This window comes from Phalacrocorax aristotelis, chromosome 5 (genome assembly GCF_949628215.1).
Source record: "Phalacrocorax aristotelis chromosome 5, bGulAri2.1, whole genome shotgun sequence".
Lineage (NCBI taxonomy): Eukaryota > Metazoa > Chordata > Aves > Suliformes > Phalacrocoracidae > Phalacrocorax > Phalacrocorax aristotelis.
The window spans coordinates 36,785,344-36,800,725 of NC_134280.1; the positions used below are offsets into that span (position 1 = coordinate 36,785,344).

The following is a 15,382-nucleotide window of genomic DNA, read 5'->3' on the forward strand; positions in this document are numbered from 1 at the left end:
CAGAAATACGGTTTGTTTACAAACAAGGAATTAACTCAGCTGTGGATTTGGCTTTTTGACTAAAACCAGAAGCAAAAAGATACTGTTGACATTGTAGTAAGATTAAAACACTCTAGGCCTATATAAGTTCACAATAACTTCTTCCTGTTCTGTGCCAGAAAAGTAGAGATCTATGCCAAAGTATGATTGCTGATTTTGGCCTGAAGGGAGCAGCTGAGTGAAACTGGTGAAAAGGCCCAATATGAGTGTCCATGGTTTAGGTCATGGGATTAAATGCTGAAGGCACAGCCTCCTCCTACTTCCTATTAAGGAAGCTCTGGAAGATGTTCAAACAAATGATATGTCACTCTAAAGAGCATGTCCTGTCCTTAAATAATTTTTTTTTTAAGGATGCCAGCTGCATTGTCCCAGAGGTGGAAGGAAAAATGTATCATGACAGAATTTATACCCAATAGATTTACCTTGAAAATGTAACACAGGCCATGCTTCCAGAAGAAAAAAAAAAAAAAAAAGCTGTGGTAGGATTATGATGCACAAGGGCAGTACAGGTAATGTTAAAAGCTTATTAGTCATCAGCAGCATCTCTTAAAATAGAAGCCACAGAAGGTATATCACTATATATAGTGATATATATAAGGATGGTCAGAAACACTTGTTCTGGAATATGAGTGGAGAATAAACTGCTAATATTCCTTTCAGTTTTGGACTGTGAAGGGATTGCTATAAATAGTGGAGGGGGAGACCTGGTTAAAATTGCAAATTACAGAAAAGGTGAGGATACAGATGGCTCAGGTATCTTCTGTTACTACTTCCATAACAAGGAAGGGCATAGCAGCAACTCTGCTTTCCAGCTGGAAGTGTTCCTCCATCTGTGGTCTTGCTAGTAGGTACCTCCAAGCTGAGATAGGGCGCAGCGCTCCTTTATTCCCCATCCTTGCCAGCTGGGCAGAGCTTTATGTGTATCCCACACATAAAGTCACAGAGGGGCTGTAGTGAAGTCCTTTAGGTGTATGGCTTAAAGGCCTTCTGGGAAACATAGCATGAGAGACTAAAGCATGTTATTTAAATTCAGATTAAAATCTATGCTTCCCTTTGAATTCCCTTTCATTTCATGTTTCAGAGAAGGCTAGACCATGTTACACTGAGGCTTTATGAGCAGGTCTCTGGAAGACGTGTATCCACTGAAGCAGGAAGATCCATCAGCAGTTAAAAGTAGTTGTAATGTGCTGCTGCTACTCTTAGCATGTACTGTAGGGAATTGTTTCCTTCTTAAGGGGGGCTGTGGTAGCTAAGATAGGTGTCCAGGGTCAGGCAAATATACTGCTTCATTATAGTATGTTTGATTGCCTGAGAGAGCAAAATGCAAAATAAAACTGCGTTTTCTTTCCAGCAGACAACTTCAAGCAGAGCATTAGCTGTACCACTCTACCCCTGCTCTCAGATGCAAGAGGTCAGTAGGCAAAGGAGAGTTTTAGAGAAAAGAGCATTTTATAATGCCATTAATAAAAGTACGAGGCTTATGAAGCAATGTGATTAAGATTATTTAGGGTAAAGACCAGAAGCTACTCTTTCATGTGCCGTGCAAAATAGCTCTGTAATAGAAAATATATAAGCTATCCTTGGCCACTTTTCTATTTCTCAGCCGCTGAAAAATTTTCAGCCTTTATCACACATTGGATGAGCTGGTCTCCCCTTGGACTCCTTTGTAGTTTTATGATTAGACAGTCTCCTAGAGGGAGAAGGTTTGTTTTCAATCACTGAAAAGGAATGTGGGGTTGAATTCAGATATCCAGCTTCTTGAGCAAGTACAATAAAACCCAGGCTGCTCCATTAAAAATGACAATAGCAACTTCATCACTGCTGATCAAGCAATAAAACAACAGTGCAAACAAGTTTGTCATGTATGCTACCCTAAAGATAGTTGGAGATACTGGTCTGAATGGGCTTTAGTATCATGAGCAGCGTAATGAACACTTTACTCAAACAGTACATAGCATAGCAAAGGGAATTAGATAGCATGAGAGAGGTCTTTATTGGCGACTAGACCAGCTCTGAAGCTGTTAGCAGTATCAGTAGATACAACATTTGGGTAAGTAAATCTGCTAATTACTCCCTTTTTGAGGAGTAAGATTATGTAATACATGATTCTGGTTCCAGTAGCACAAAGAGTATTTTCTCTGTTCAATTCAATATTGGCAAAATCTGATTCCAGTACTTTCCATATCCTGAAGTTTCCAGTATAGCAGGTCTTCTCATACAAAGGAGACGATACTTCAGTCTTCCAGAACAAGCTTTTGTACTACTTCTCTAATAAGGAGAAGAAAGAAGGGGAAGAGATGTTGTATTCTTCCTTTTCGGTGCTCTTAGTCACTGCTAAGCACTGTGGTATCACAGGTGAGGCTTAACATGTCTGCTTTTGCTAAATACTTTTCTTTTTATTTATATTGCAGAGTTGCCTCAGAAGATGACATTAGCAAAAATTAAGAAAGGTAATTATGTTTATGTAGTCATCTAAGACTCTTACACAATGGTAAGGGATTTAGCTTCTTTTGATAAATTCTTTATGTATTGTTCCAAGCTATCTCCTAATAAAAACACGAATGTCATACTGAAGTGAGTTCTTACTCCCAGCCTTCTTCTTCTGTATCCATCAAAGACTTTGAGGACAGTTGTGGTCATTGAAGACAGTAGCTGCAATCTCTTGTCCCCAAAATAAACACATCATTACACTTTTCTTCCTCTTTCTTCAGTAAAGAGAAAAGAAGGAGTCTGTGGAGATTCAAGCGTTACATAATTAGCCGTGATGTGGAACTCTTATTGTGTGTTTTGAGAATAATCTAAATGCTTCATCCACTGCTAGCAAAAATAGGAAAAAATCACTCTGAAACAGCAATTTTCAAGCATTGCCTGTGTAGGAGCTAGCAGCAGTTAGGGCAGATCCCCTAATTACTCATTAAGCAAGGGGGCAAGTTTCCCACTCCTGAAGGGGCAGACTGTTTACAGAAATTTAAATGCCTGATACCCAGACTTCCTAAACTACCAGTGCTTAACCACTGAGAATCAATGTCTGTTGTTCTATTGAGGTAACTTACATTCCTAACAAGGATATTTGACACTTAAAATAGAGTTTGTAAGACTTATTCTACCCCACCCGCTCTTTCCAGATTAGAGACTTCCCTGGATTGGGCCCAATGCTGGTAGCCAGAGCTCCCAGCTCAAATACAGACTTGAGAAAATCTCTTCATAAGCTGGCTCCTCTTTGTCTGCTTACCTTCCTTTCCTTACCCTCCTTCCACTTGCTTCCTCTTGAATTGGTGTGCCATTACCTCCTCACAGAAATACCAATATTTGCACATACATTTTGAAATAGACAAATCATTTGTCTTTGCAGAATGGTATTCTGGAATATTTTCATACTGCGATGATGTTTTTCTTTTCCTGTTGTCTGCTGTCTTTTCCATTCTTAATGCATAACCCCGCCTGCCCTGTGATTCTATGCTATGGAAGTTGATTTTCCACAGATGCTGCAGACATTTGGCACTACTTCCTTTAAGGTCTGACCCTAGTTCCCTGCTTTTAATGACAAAACAGAGCATATCCTGTTAAACTGAGCTCGTTGCTATCATCAACATCATTGCATGTTTACTATTGTTTCCAATAATGTAGTCTTGAATATTGAGTCTCTGGAGAAAGACATGGCATTTAGAAGTATAATACTAGTTTGTATAGCTGGGATTATATTGCCTTCATGACCTCTCTCTTCAAAAGTAGCTATAAAAGTTAGTTGTGAGCTCAACTTATTTGGACTTAATTTCCTTTTTCTGCAAGAACCATTTTATTATAAGGATTTTCTAAATGAAAAGCAGCTGTTTTTAAGAATCATTCATAATCGTGTAGTCTACTTTGTATACCCATATTATCTGCCTTCTTTTCTCAGTTAATATATATCTAATAATCTTTTTCTGTTAGTTCACAATGTTGTGCAATGTTTGATGAAGGAATTGATTCTGTAGCTATTGCTGTCTGTGAGCACCTATTAGGTCATATATGGAATAGATACCACTCTGGTAGATTCTTGCCTGCTACCCGTCTACATAACTGTCTCATTTCTGTTCTCAGCTGAAAGCATATCATATGCCTTGCCCATACCTTTCAGAGTTGTTGGTGTATGTGGACTTAGTTTTGTAAAGCTATTAACACCAATAGGTGCTGCATTTGATTGGTAAGAAATGTGAAATAACTGAACTGTAGAAAACATATACTTACCGGCAGAGAATGCAATCTGTAGTGAAAAATCAAAGTTAAGCAATCCAGGAGCGCTTAAAATAGTTGATTTTATTACTTTATGTGAGAATGTTTTAACAGTTTAATTTTACATGTGATCTCTGAAAATGATATTTTGCTGTTCCTGAAGCTTTATAACACTTGGTACAGAAAATACTGAAAATTGTTTCTTGGAAAAACACTAATTATGAGCTATTATGATGTTTTATATATGATGTGCACCAATTGAATTTAATAATATTGTTGTTCTAGCAATGATTTTTAACAGGTACTTGTCTAAAAAAGATCTATTAACTTCTTTACAGCTCCGTAATCTACTCCAAAAATGTTAGGGACTTCAAAGTAATTGTTCTATAGTAATTTTTATTAAAATGGCAGCCCTCTGCGCACTGTTTTAGTCTCAAGATTCTATTAAGTTTCACAGGTAAGGAAAGCCTTTAAATGTCACATCCAATATGATTGTCTTATATGATGGCTAAATACACTTTTCTCTGCAAGTCAGCTCAGTCAAGAATCATATTTCAAAGCATCTAATAGCAAAAATTTAAGAATACCTCCACATACATTTCATTATTGTTTCCATTATCTTCTTTTAAGTATATAATTTTGAGAAACAATTGAATAGGATGAGAAAGTGACATTTGGAGACTATTGTATGTCTCTGTGTTTTTCTTCTCTGCCAGAATCCATGGTATCATGCCTTGATATTCAGTCAAATTACACAGTATTCATTTGTTATCTACTTCTTGGTTGATATTGTAGTTACTGATTGCAAACAAGGAACTGAGACTGAAAAATGATAGTTAGAATAGCTGCTCTGTCTCTCAGTTTCCTGTACCCTTTTATAGCAGTAGACTGTCCCAGACAAAATCCATTGTTAGATTTTTTCCTGTTCTTTTTAAAAAACTATTTCCTTTTTCCTTCTGTTTTAACGTTGCTTTCTGCATAATTCACGCTAACATTGACTAAAACAACTGCATAACTGACAAGAATGTGTACTTAGATTCAAATGATCCAGCTGAGATTCAAGTCGTGTTTGAATTCAGAGTAAAAACTGATTTTCTTCTTAGAGCTTCAATGTAGGAGGACGCTTAAAGGAATCACTAGTCCTCATTTTCCAAGATATAATTTACTGGCTATTTGAAAAGAGGAAAAAAAGCAGTAAAAATGTCCCTATAATGCTCCAACATAATATTGCAGTGTTACATGTAGAACAAAACCAGTACAATAAAGCAGCAGTTATTTTACAGTTGGTCTTTAGACCAAAGTTACAGGTTTATTTTATAAATGTCCTCCGGTTCTATTGTTGGCTTGGAATGTGTGTGTTTTTTCTTCCTCCACCCTGTTCATCATTTACCATTGTTCGTAGAAAAGCCCAGCTTCTGCTTTCATGAGAAAGACCCTGGAATCTGCCGAGGCTATTTTTCCAGGTATTTCTATAACAAAGAGACAAAGATATGTGAAGTATTCAAGTATGGTGGGTGTCTAGGAAACCAGAACAACTTCAAGAGTTTGGAAGAATGCCAGACTACCTGCCAAGGCAACTGTAAGTTGTTTTCCTCATTATTTTTAGTTTTATTCTTGTGTAAACAATGCCGTGTTTTAAAGGTATCTTGCATGGAAAAAAGGCAGCTTAAGGTACCCTGTGGTGGCAATAACTTATATCTGAAATTAACATTAGTAATACGTATTTGTACGTAGAAATACAAAAATGAAAAATATAAACTAAAAAAACTTGTAGATACTGTTAATTTTAATGAATATTACAGGACTCCTACTTTTTTACTTTTCTCATGAGAGTTAGTTGCCTGCATATATGTTAATTCTACAATCCCTTGCAAAATATATATTAAACCATTAAACCTGTGTGTGTAGAAAGAACACAATATTACTTTTCAGAAATATGCATCTTATTTAATTTATCTAAGTTGAAACAAACAGTGAGTGATCTGTAATTTGAAACAGAATGTTAGAAGCAATACAGACACATGAAGTAATTGAAGTAACATCAATTTCAACTGAAGAGGGGATTTAGTCCACAATGAGTAGTTTCCTGGCTGTACCTTGACGTTAGAGTATCATATTTCTCCATTAAACTTGCCATTAGGGGAAAAATTTATAAAAACACTTTCTAGGACAGAAATTTGGGGAAATCTGGTTTGAAATATATTGTAAAAATATTGGTACCTACATTGAAGAAGGCAGAGAGTTTACAGTAATAGTGATTATAATGGCAGACACCAAAGAAATGGACCTATTCTGGTTACAGTCTTTTTCTGTAATCTAAAATCTGCCAGCTGCTTGGCTTTAAAATATCATAAAATGTTCATATAGATTTTTTTAACCCATACATCTGAATATACTCTTTTCAAACGAAGTCTTGTAAGGAAAAGAGGTGCCAATATAGGAATTTCTGGTTTTGCTGTTTCCTTATTGTGTGTTGTTATCTTCCCACCAAAGAATTATAGGAAGCCTGTCTTACTTCTGAATGATTTGGCTGTGAAGCTTAGGCTACAAAACAGCCATTCAGATTGACGATAGATCATTCATCCACTCCCTCATCCTACCAGTTCATATTAATTGTTCTATATCAGAGTATAGTAACTCCTCTCCCCTTCTCAGAGTACATCATTTTGTTCATAGGATGAATACATTTTCCCACCCAGAGCCTCCAGACCCTTTTATCTTGCTTGTCTCTAGGGGACCTTTGTCCAGGACTGTTTCATAATCTGTCCTTTTGGCAAGGGGAGCTTGATCTTATTCATAGTTAGAAAAGGAAAGACCCATTATGGTTCTTTTTTAAAGATTTTTTTAAAGTTATAGGTCTAGAACCATGTGCTTTTCCCCTACCTTTGCTGAAGCATTTCTTCCTGGGCTCTGATATGACTTTTAGCTTCTGGACTAGAAGTTGCAGAATGCCTGCCTTCCTTCCTTCCTTCCTTCCTTCCTTCCTTCATTCCTTCCTTCCTTCCTCCCTCCCTCCCTCCCTCCCTCCCTCCCTCCCTCCCCTCCCTTTCCTTCCTTCCTTCCTTCCTTCCTTCCTTCCTTCCTTCCTTCCTTCCTTCCTTCCTTCCTTCCTTCCTTCCTTCCTTCCTTCCTTCCTTCCTTCCTTCCTTCCTTCCTTCCTTCCTTCCTTCCTTCCTTCCTTCCTTCCTTCCTTCCTTCCTTCCTTCCTTCCTTCCTTCCTTCCTTCCCTCCCTTTCCTTCCTTCCTTCCCTCCCTTTCCTTCCTTCCTTCCCTCCCTTTCCTTCCTTCCTTCCTTCCCTCCCTTTCCTTCCTCCCTTCCTCCCTTCCCTTCCCTTCCCTTCCCTTCCCTTCCCTTCCCTTCCCTTCCCTTCCCTTCCCTTCCCTTCCCTTCCCTTCCCTTCCCTTCCCTTCCCTTCCCTTCCCTTCCCTTCCCTTCCCTTCCCTTCCCTTCCCTTCCCTTCCCTTCCCTTCCCTTCCCTTCTTTAACCTGAAATAACACCTCCATGTAAATTTATATGAATACCCAAGAAGAAAGAGTGAGTTAGGGGCCTTTGCCGTGGTTTAAAGAGATCAAAGTTTTTACCTTAGTGATATTGAATATTTTTTGATGTTTTTTCCTAATTTTTTTTCCTTTCGTTTTTCTTTTAGCAAATTTATTGCCAATTGTTCCAGCTGAAGAACATCCTAACACTGTGAACAGTAGTTCCCCAGAGGAAGAACACAACCAGTTTCCTGGGATTTTTGGTAAGAATTTTTTTTTTCTGTTTATAGTTATCCTTTTTTAATGCAGACACTCCTTGTCTTGTCCATTAATTTTCCTGTTTACTTGAAGATATGTATATTAGTTGAAATGCATAAGCACGGTAAATTCAGAGTCATTAAATCATTAAAACTAGCTTCATAGCCATTTTGTTGCAGTAATACATACTTTGAAAAAGGTTTACAATTGCAAATGTTAGAGTGTCTGCTAGTAATATAAAAATAACCTTACCAAACCGAGTTTGATTTAAATCTTACATCAGTAAAATAAAAGAAGAAAAAGAAATCCATCCCCAAGCTGCCTCAGCACATCAGTGGGACTTAAAGAAATGCTGCCTTTTACTGGTATTAATATTGGCATGGAGCAAGGCAAATAGGTGCCAATCACAGCTTATTTTCAGAGCTTTGCTGTGTGTAGATAACCCATCACTTACTGTTTCAGACCTTTTTTTTTCCTTTTAGTCAATTTGTTGCCAACTGCTCCAAATGACAAGTCCAACACTCCGAACAGTAGTTCACCAAAGGAAGAGCGCAACCAGTTTCCCTTTTTTTTTGGTAAGAATTCACTTCTACAGTTCTTAGCTCTTGGTCTTTTATTTGTGCTCTGAATTACTTTTCCATTTCTACCCATTTTCCAACATATCTAAGACTAAAGAATGGGCTTCCATCTGTGTCAAATGTTTTGATAAGCAGAGAACGTCAAAGCAAAGAAATATATTGCTACTTACAAATCTTCCTTAAATATCAGCAAGTGGAAGACTGACCGTATCTTGTCCTTTTCTGAAAGTGTGTGCTTCCTGAAGGTCTGATAAATACAAAAATTTAAAGACCAAAAGCAGTGATGCAGAGTTCTTTTAGTCAAAATTAATGTTTTTGTGGGGATCTAAATTGCAGCTGATTTAAAGCTCCTTTTACCCTTTAAGAAAGGACCATAGTAGGATTTTGGAATATGGCACAGTATGTTTATCATAATAAATTTTTATTTTCACTAAGGCCATATTAAACTCAGTTCTTGGTGTGAGTATAATCAAAGTGAGTGTGAACTAATTTTGTGTCTGCTTCAAGGTATTTTTGCACTGTGTATTATAATGCAGATGAGAATCTGGACCTTTACCATAGAGGGCTAGGTTTTAACAGTTTCTACAGATGGAGGCTGTCCACTATAGATTGCTGGTACTTGCTCACTCTGTAAAGGGTGATTGAATTTGAGGCATGTCATTTTTATGATCCACAGTTATGCAAGAGGAAACAAGAAACAGTTGGGAAAAGCCTGAGCGTTCTTACCAAGTATTTCTTTTGGTTTTTTTTGCATTTACACTTACTTGTACTTTTGGGGTTTGAGTGATGGCTTACAAATTCATTAAGGCTTTTGTGTTTAATATGATCTGCAAGATAATGGGCATGTAGGATAACATTCCTGTGCTCTTCGCTGAGAACGATATGTCTAATAAATCTTGAATGTGTGTTGGCTCTATTCTATTTTTTTTTTTTTTTTGCCTGCACTGTGATCCACATGCACTGTTGGGTTGAGGTAAGTTTCTGTGAGAGTCGGATTGTTTGTTTACCACATACAAAGCATCAATGCACTCTGTTATATAAAATAACTGAATATAAAACAGTAAAGCTTTTGGCAACTTATGTCACTGAAAAACATTTGAATGATTTAAGGCCTGGTAATAAGTCTAGGGACATAAGAGTGTACACATTACCTGAAGGTTTTACTCATAGTATGAATCCCCTAATCCCCAAAATAACTAATCTGTACAAGCAAAGGGGCATGTTTCACTATATTTTCTCAGAGGAAACTGAAGGGTTCTTGGTTGTGTCAGCAATAGCAAATTTTCTGGTAGAGCTGATTTTCGGAGAGAGAGGTGATGGTAAGAGAAAAAGAAGACTCAAAAGTTGGTGGAAGAAAGGGTTGGAGAACAAGGATGGGTGGAATCAGTGTAGCTGGATGGCTCAGGTAAGAAATGTGACCTTGGAAGTACCGATGTGTTCAGTGGCAAGTCTGAAGACCCCACCAGTTCTTCCCTACTATATAACCTCTGTCTTGCACTAGGCTGCCCTGTGCAGCCACCTGCTGCCATTCTGTTGATCAGCCTGTACCTTTCAGGCTGCTGGGATGGGCTAGAATCCTGTGCTTTGTGCAATCCCACTACCGGGGGAGGAAAGAGTAGGGCCAAAGCTGACATCTGATTTCTCCACAGAGATGTGGAGAACATAGCTTCCATTCCTGCTATTACTAGAGGTCAAGGTGTAAACTGAAATGACAAGGTAGAGCCATCTCACACAAACATGTGCTGTGACTCCCCATGGCCCACTGTAAGGGACAAAAATGTGTCTGTGCACATATGAGGTCAAGATGGACTGTTTGGGATGGGGTGGCTGATGCCCGGCTTTCAAGCACAGGCAAAGTAGCTGTTTTGCCACTCTAATGCTAATTTTGCAAGTATATTGGCCTGGCTATGTAACTTTTTTTATTATTATTTTTGAATACGAGACCACCATTAAAAAAAAAAAAAAAGCAAGGGGTTGTGTCTTATAGAATACCTTACCTCACAATTGAAATGCTATTTCATCTTGATTTCAAGAAAAAATGCATGTTATTGGTGGTATGTGTAGCTCTTTAATGATATCAGTTTAATAGATTTCCAACAAAGTTCTTGACCTTCAGAAAATTAAACTCTTTTACGGCCAAACAAAACAAACTCTTTTTTTCTGCATATAAACATGAAACTTCTAGTGCTGTCTCAACAATGAACTTTCTGCAGAGCGTGAAGGTTGTTCTGGTCTTACTCTGCTGCAAGATGCAAAATAACTTTTATTCTGCAAAAGTTAAGAGAAAGTGAAGCCAAGAATCAAACTTTCATTTTTAGGTTATACAAAGTGATCTATGGTAGGAAATAATGAGTGCTATACTCTACATTTGATTTGTGAGATCTAAGTGGGGTGCAGGATCAAAAGTCAATTTTCAACTCAGCAAATATGGAAAGGTGCACAGAGACAGTTCCTGTTATTATTTCTTAAAGTCAGGGCTGTATCTTTTGCTGATAGAAATCGACACAGTTCTATTCACTATAATGGATCTGCACCATTTTATACTGACAGAGTACTGTCAAGTGCAGATGACTCATTATTTTTGTAATAGCTTGTCTACTTGAAGACTCTCTTCTTTTCTCTTTGCTGCAACCAGAAATGAGATACTGAAGTCTGCATATATCAAAAACCTGGCAATAAATCTGAAGCTTCATGAATGTCACACACCTGCGTCTAGTGAAAGAATGCAGTAAGCATTCTGTCATCCAGCTCACCAAAATCATTTCAAGCTTCGTTTGTACTGTCATTAATTAACAGTTCATTATCACACCACCCCAGCTAAAGCTGAGGGATAATTATTATTGTTGCAATGCAAGGTTGGGATTATTTTTTATAAATATGATTCTATACCTGAATATGCTTGTGTCGGAGATTCTGAAGCATGATCATGTCATCTGTTCACACCACAGAGGGGGGTGACTGGAATTCAAGAAAATACCGTATTATAAGAATTAAATCTTAAACCATACACATTCAAAGATTGTTTAGGTAGCAGCGAAGGCTAAGAACAGCCACCTTTTTTATCTACTGCATATTTCATATAATTAGTTTACCTAATTTTTCAGAAACAAATTATCAAATATTGCAGTTTTAGGTCTTATTCTCTTACCAGAACAAAACCAGACCAAATGCCTGCATCATCAAGAAAAAGAAGTAACAGAAAGAGAACAGAAAGATCAATGCTGTAGTCTGCTGTAGTTAAGCCTGAAACCCATTTGAGAAGCTCCTGCAGAGCTAGTGGTGGGAGTTCCCCTTCTCAAGCTCCACTTGAGATGAGTTTCAAGGTCTGATTTCCTTCAAAAGTTTTTGATGGAATTAGCATATTTCTGAGGACTGGAACTTTGTATTTTCATTGTATCAGCATTTTCCAGAAGAAAACTTTACAACTGGAAATGTGTAACTCAGCTTGGAAGCCTTCATTTGTCCTTTGCCTGGATGAGCTGTAAATTCTTTTTTCCCATACCTGTTCATGACCTGACTTATGTTGCATATTTTTGGCAAATAATACAGCAAATCCAAGTCTATGAGCTTGCTATTAGATATTTAAAACCTGTTTAAATCAGATATTTTGGATAAACAAGATAGCATGAACACATTAATTTTTTGGTTCATGTGATCCACTTGATGTTAACATGTAATGAGTTATGTAATGTAATGAGTAATGCTACTTGCACTGTGGAAAAAAATGCTAAAATGTAATCTAAATTGAGAAAAAAATAGAGTGAAAAACAGCATTTCTATCTCAAGTAGTCTCTCAATAATTTGATCTGTAATTAATAGACCTGTAATGACTAGATTAGGGGAAAATAGTTCTGATAGTGGGATATGTATTGCTATTTTTTTTCCTGTTGCTTTCAGTGCGTACTCCTTCCTCTCTGTGCAGTTTTGTGGATTGTGGGATTTTTTTCTTTCCTTTTTCCATCACAGAAAAAGCAGGAGATAAAACATTTCAACGACTCAGAAAAATGGGGTTGTAAAACCAAAACATTTGAGAAAGAAACTCAAGAACAGGCATAATATCTAAACTTACTGTCACATCATATACATAAGTGCAGTATTAGAAGCTGGGGCTGAACAGAGAAAACTTAGGTGGACCATTTAATGCTCCTAGTGACTCTGTTAACGTACTGGCTCACAGGCTTACAGGTTGTCCTGCCAGTAAAGATGTTGGGCTGGGCATGACACAGAACATATTTTATGTTTACAGTAACTTGAAGTTAAAAAGCCTTTTAGTGGTCAGTATATTGAAATTAATTCATAATTTTTATGATCCTCAGCAGATGGGAAATAATGATAAGTCATTTTATTTTCATTTTAATATACTGTCTTGTTTTAAAAATGGCTCTTACGTAGCAAAATTAAGAGGGTTTCTTCATGGGCTGGTTCCTTCTGTGAGTGTAAAGAATATGCAAATGTTTTGAAGATGAACAGGAATAGTGTTTGGTATCTGGGGTATTTATCTATCAATGATCTAGGCAAAGAACAATATAATTTTTATAAAAAGTACAAGAGGGATTCTGAATAGCATTTGGATGCCACTCTGCCAGTTGCATTATATGTACATAGGTAGTCCTTATTCACCAGTAACCACATCACAGGCTCCATGGCTCCTCTAAAGCTTATGGTCATTGTGAGAACTCCTTCATGAGGGGACTCTGGAATGTCTCTGGAAAATTCTACATACCAGATAAGTAATTTACATTACAAAGTACATGTTTAAATGCTGTTATATAATTAACAAGCCTATGCTGTTTGGCCCTTTCGTCACTGGCAAGCCTCTCTGCTTTGTTCTTTTTAGGTTCAGAAATTATTAGGTTAAAGTAGGTAAGCATATTTTTTTAATGTTGGTGAAGACTTGCTTTCAAAGCTAACATCCTCTACAGCTTGGGAGAGATGGAATTAGTTCCAAGCACAAGAGTTTTAAGTTAGAGGGGTACCAAAAGCATTGCATTAATTAATTTAACTACCATCCTCATTATAAATAAAAAAGTAGATTTAATATAAATTGTATCACATTGTGGGCTCTTACTCTGGATCCAGAGTGAACCTTACTCTTACAATAATGTCACAGTTATAAAAAGAAATTAAGTAGTGCTCATTTTCTAACCTGAAACTAACTTAATCTATCTTGATAAACCAACTCATCACTCAAGGTTTTGCATTTCGGGATTCTTTTGAAGAGTATGATGTTGCTAACACGGCTTCAAATATATTAATTTCATTTTGCTGTCTTAGCTTTCCATAAATCACCATTCTATTTCTTTTCCAGCAATTTTTTCATACTTTTTCACCCTGCCAGTTCAGCTGTTATACTTGGCAGATGAAGCTTTTTCAGCAGGCGTAATATGTGTAAGACAAGTAAGATGTAGTGTGTTCTTTTTGGATATTTTCTTGTCAGCCTCTTGAATTGCCCAAGTTAATTCATAACTTCTTGCTTTCAGCAACTCATCTGCTTCCCACTTTTGTGACAACAGGCTGTCTTCAGCTCTGTTGTAACCCAAATTGTTCCCTAAAATTTTTACTTGCTTTTCCCTCTGAACCACTTCTACCTGACTTTGTAACTTCAAGAAGGCCATCTGACTACCCTCACATTTCCTTTTAATGCATTCAGATCTCAGCTATCTCAATTCTGCTACCTCTTGAAGGAGAAGGGTGCTCCTTTGGGTTCTCATAACTGATGATGTAATGGCTCCCATTCAGTTTCTTACATCCTGTGCAGCAATTGTGTCAGTTCTGTTTTTGTGTGAGAGTCACTCCAGGGTGATAGATGATGAAGTTTCTCCAGGTTTGGGAATTCTGGTACGGATTTGCTTCTTGAACTTGTTCCAGTGCCCAGATACTTCGGATACCTCAGGTTCATCTTCCAGTGTTTCAGTTCTCATACTCTCACTTGCAGCGACACTGAAGAAAAAAACTATCAGCCTACTCCTTGGAATGGTAATAACCTAACAGCAGCGCTAAAGCACCAGCATCTCAGTCACTTTGTGCACTTACTCTTCACGTTCGATCCTTTGTTATTCTGCAAGTTACAAGCTATTTGTCAGTAATTGCTCAGTGTTTTCCAATAGACCAATTTCTATTACTGTGCTGGTTTTGGCTGAGATAGAGTTAATTTTCTTCATAGTAGCTGGTATGGGGCTAGGTTTTGGATTTGCTCTGGTAACAGTGTTGCTTTCTGCTTTTCTGCTTCTCACACCACACCACCCCACCAGTGAGTGGGCTGGGGGCACACAAGAAGTTGGGAGGGGACACAGCTGGGACAGATGACCCCAGCTGGCCCAAGGGATATTCCACATCATATGGCATCATGCTCAGCATATAAACCTGGGGGAAGAAGAAAGAAGGGGGGTACATTTGGAGTGATGGGATTTTGTCTTCCCAAGTGACTGTTACGCATAATGGAGCCCTGCTTTCCTGGGGATGGCTGAACAGCCGCTTGTCAATAGGAAATGGTGCACAAATTCCTTGTTTTGTTTTGCTTGTGCACACAGCTTTTGCTTTACCTATTAAACTGTCTTTACCTCAACCCATGAGCTTTCTCACCTCTACTCTTTGATGCTCTCTGCCATCCCACCACGGGGGGAGTGAGTGAGTGGCTGCGTGGTGCTTAGCTGCCAGCTGGGGTTAAACCACAACAATTACTTAGGTCAAACTTTCTGTATTCATATGATAAAACCAATGTTAAGGTATTGAACCTTATGTTAGAAATGCTGGGTACTTTTACCTTTACCTTTATCTTTGATTTCAGAATGTCTAGCAGTAATTAGGAAAATTC

At 37.7% G+C, this 15,382-nt stretch overlaps 1 protein-coding gene across 12 annotated transcripts in view; it reads left to right on the forward strand.

The window, feature by feature from the left end:
• TFPI (tissue factor pathway inhibitor) overlaps positions 1 to 15,382 on the forward strand; it is an 85,341-nt gene that overhangs the window by 68,560 nt on the left and 1,399 nt on the right. For 4 of the 12 annotated variants that reach the window (XM_075093981.1, XM_075093979.1, XM_075093980.1 and 1 more), the window contains 5 exons: positions 1,391 to 1,450; positions 2,451 to 2,489; positions 5,654 to 5,830; positions 7,900 to 7,995; positions 8,473 to 8,565. In XM_075093981.1, coding sequence (XP_074950082.1) covers positions 1,391 to 1,450; positions 2,451 to 2,489; positions 5,654 to 5,830; positions 7,900 to 7,995; positions 8,473 to 8,565 — 465 coding nt within the window. Of the gene's footprint in view, positions 1 to 1,390; positions 1,451 to 2,450; positions 2,490 to 5,653; positions 5,831 to 7,899; positions 7,996 to 8,472; positions 8,566 to 9,244; positions 9,485 to 15,382 lie in introns of those variants that run through there. The other 8 variants (XM_075093986.1, XM_075093985.1, XM_075093983.1 and 5 more) reach the window with 4 other exon arrangements.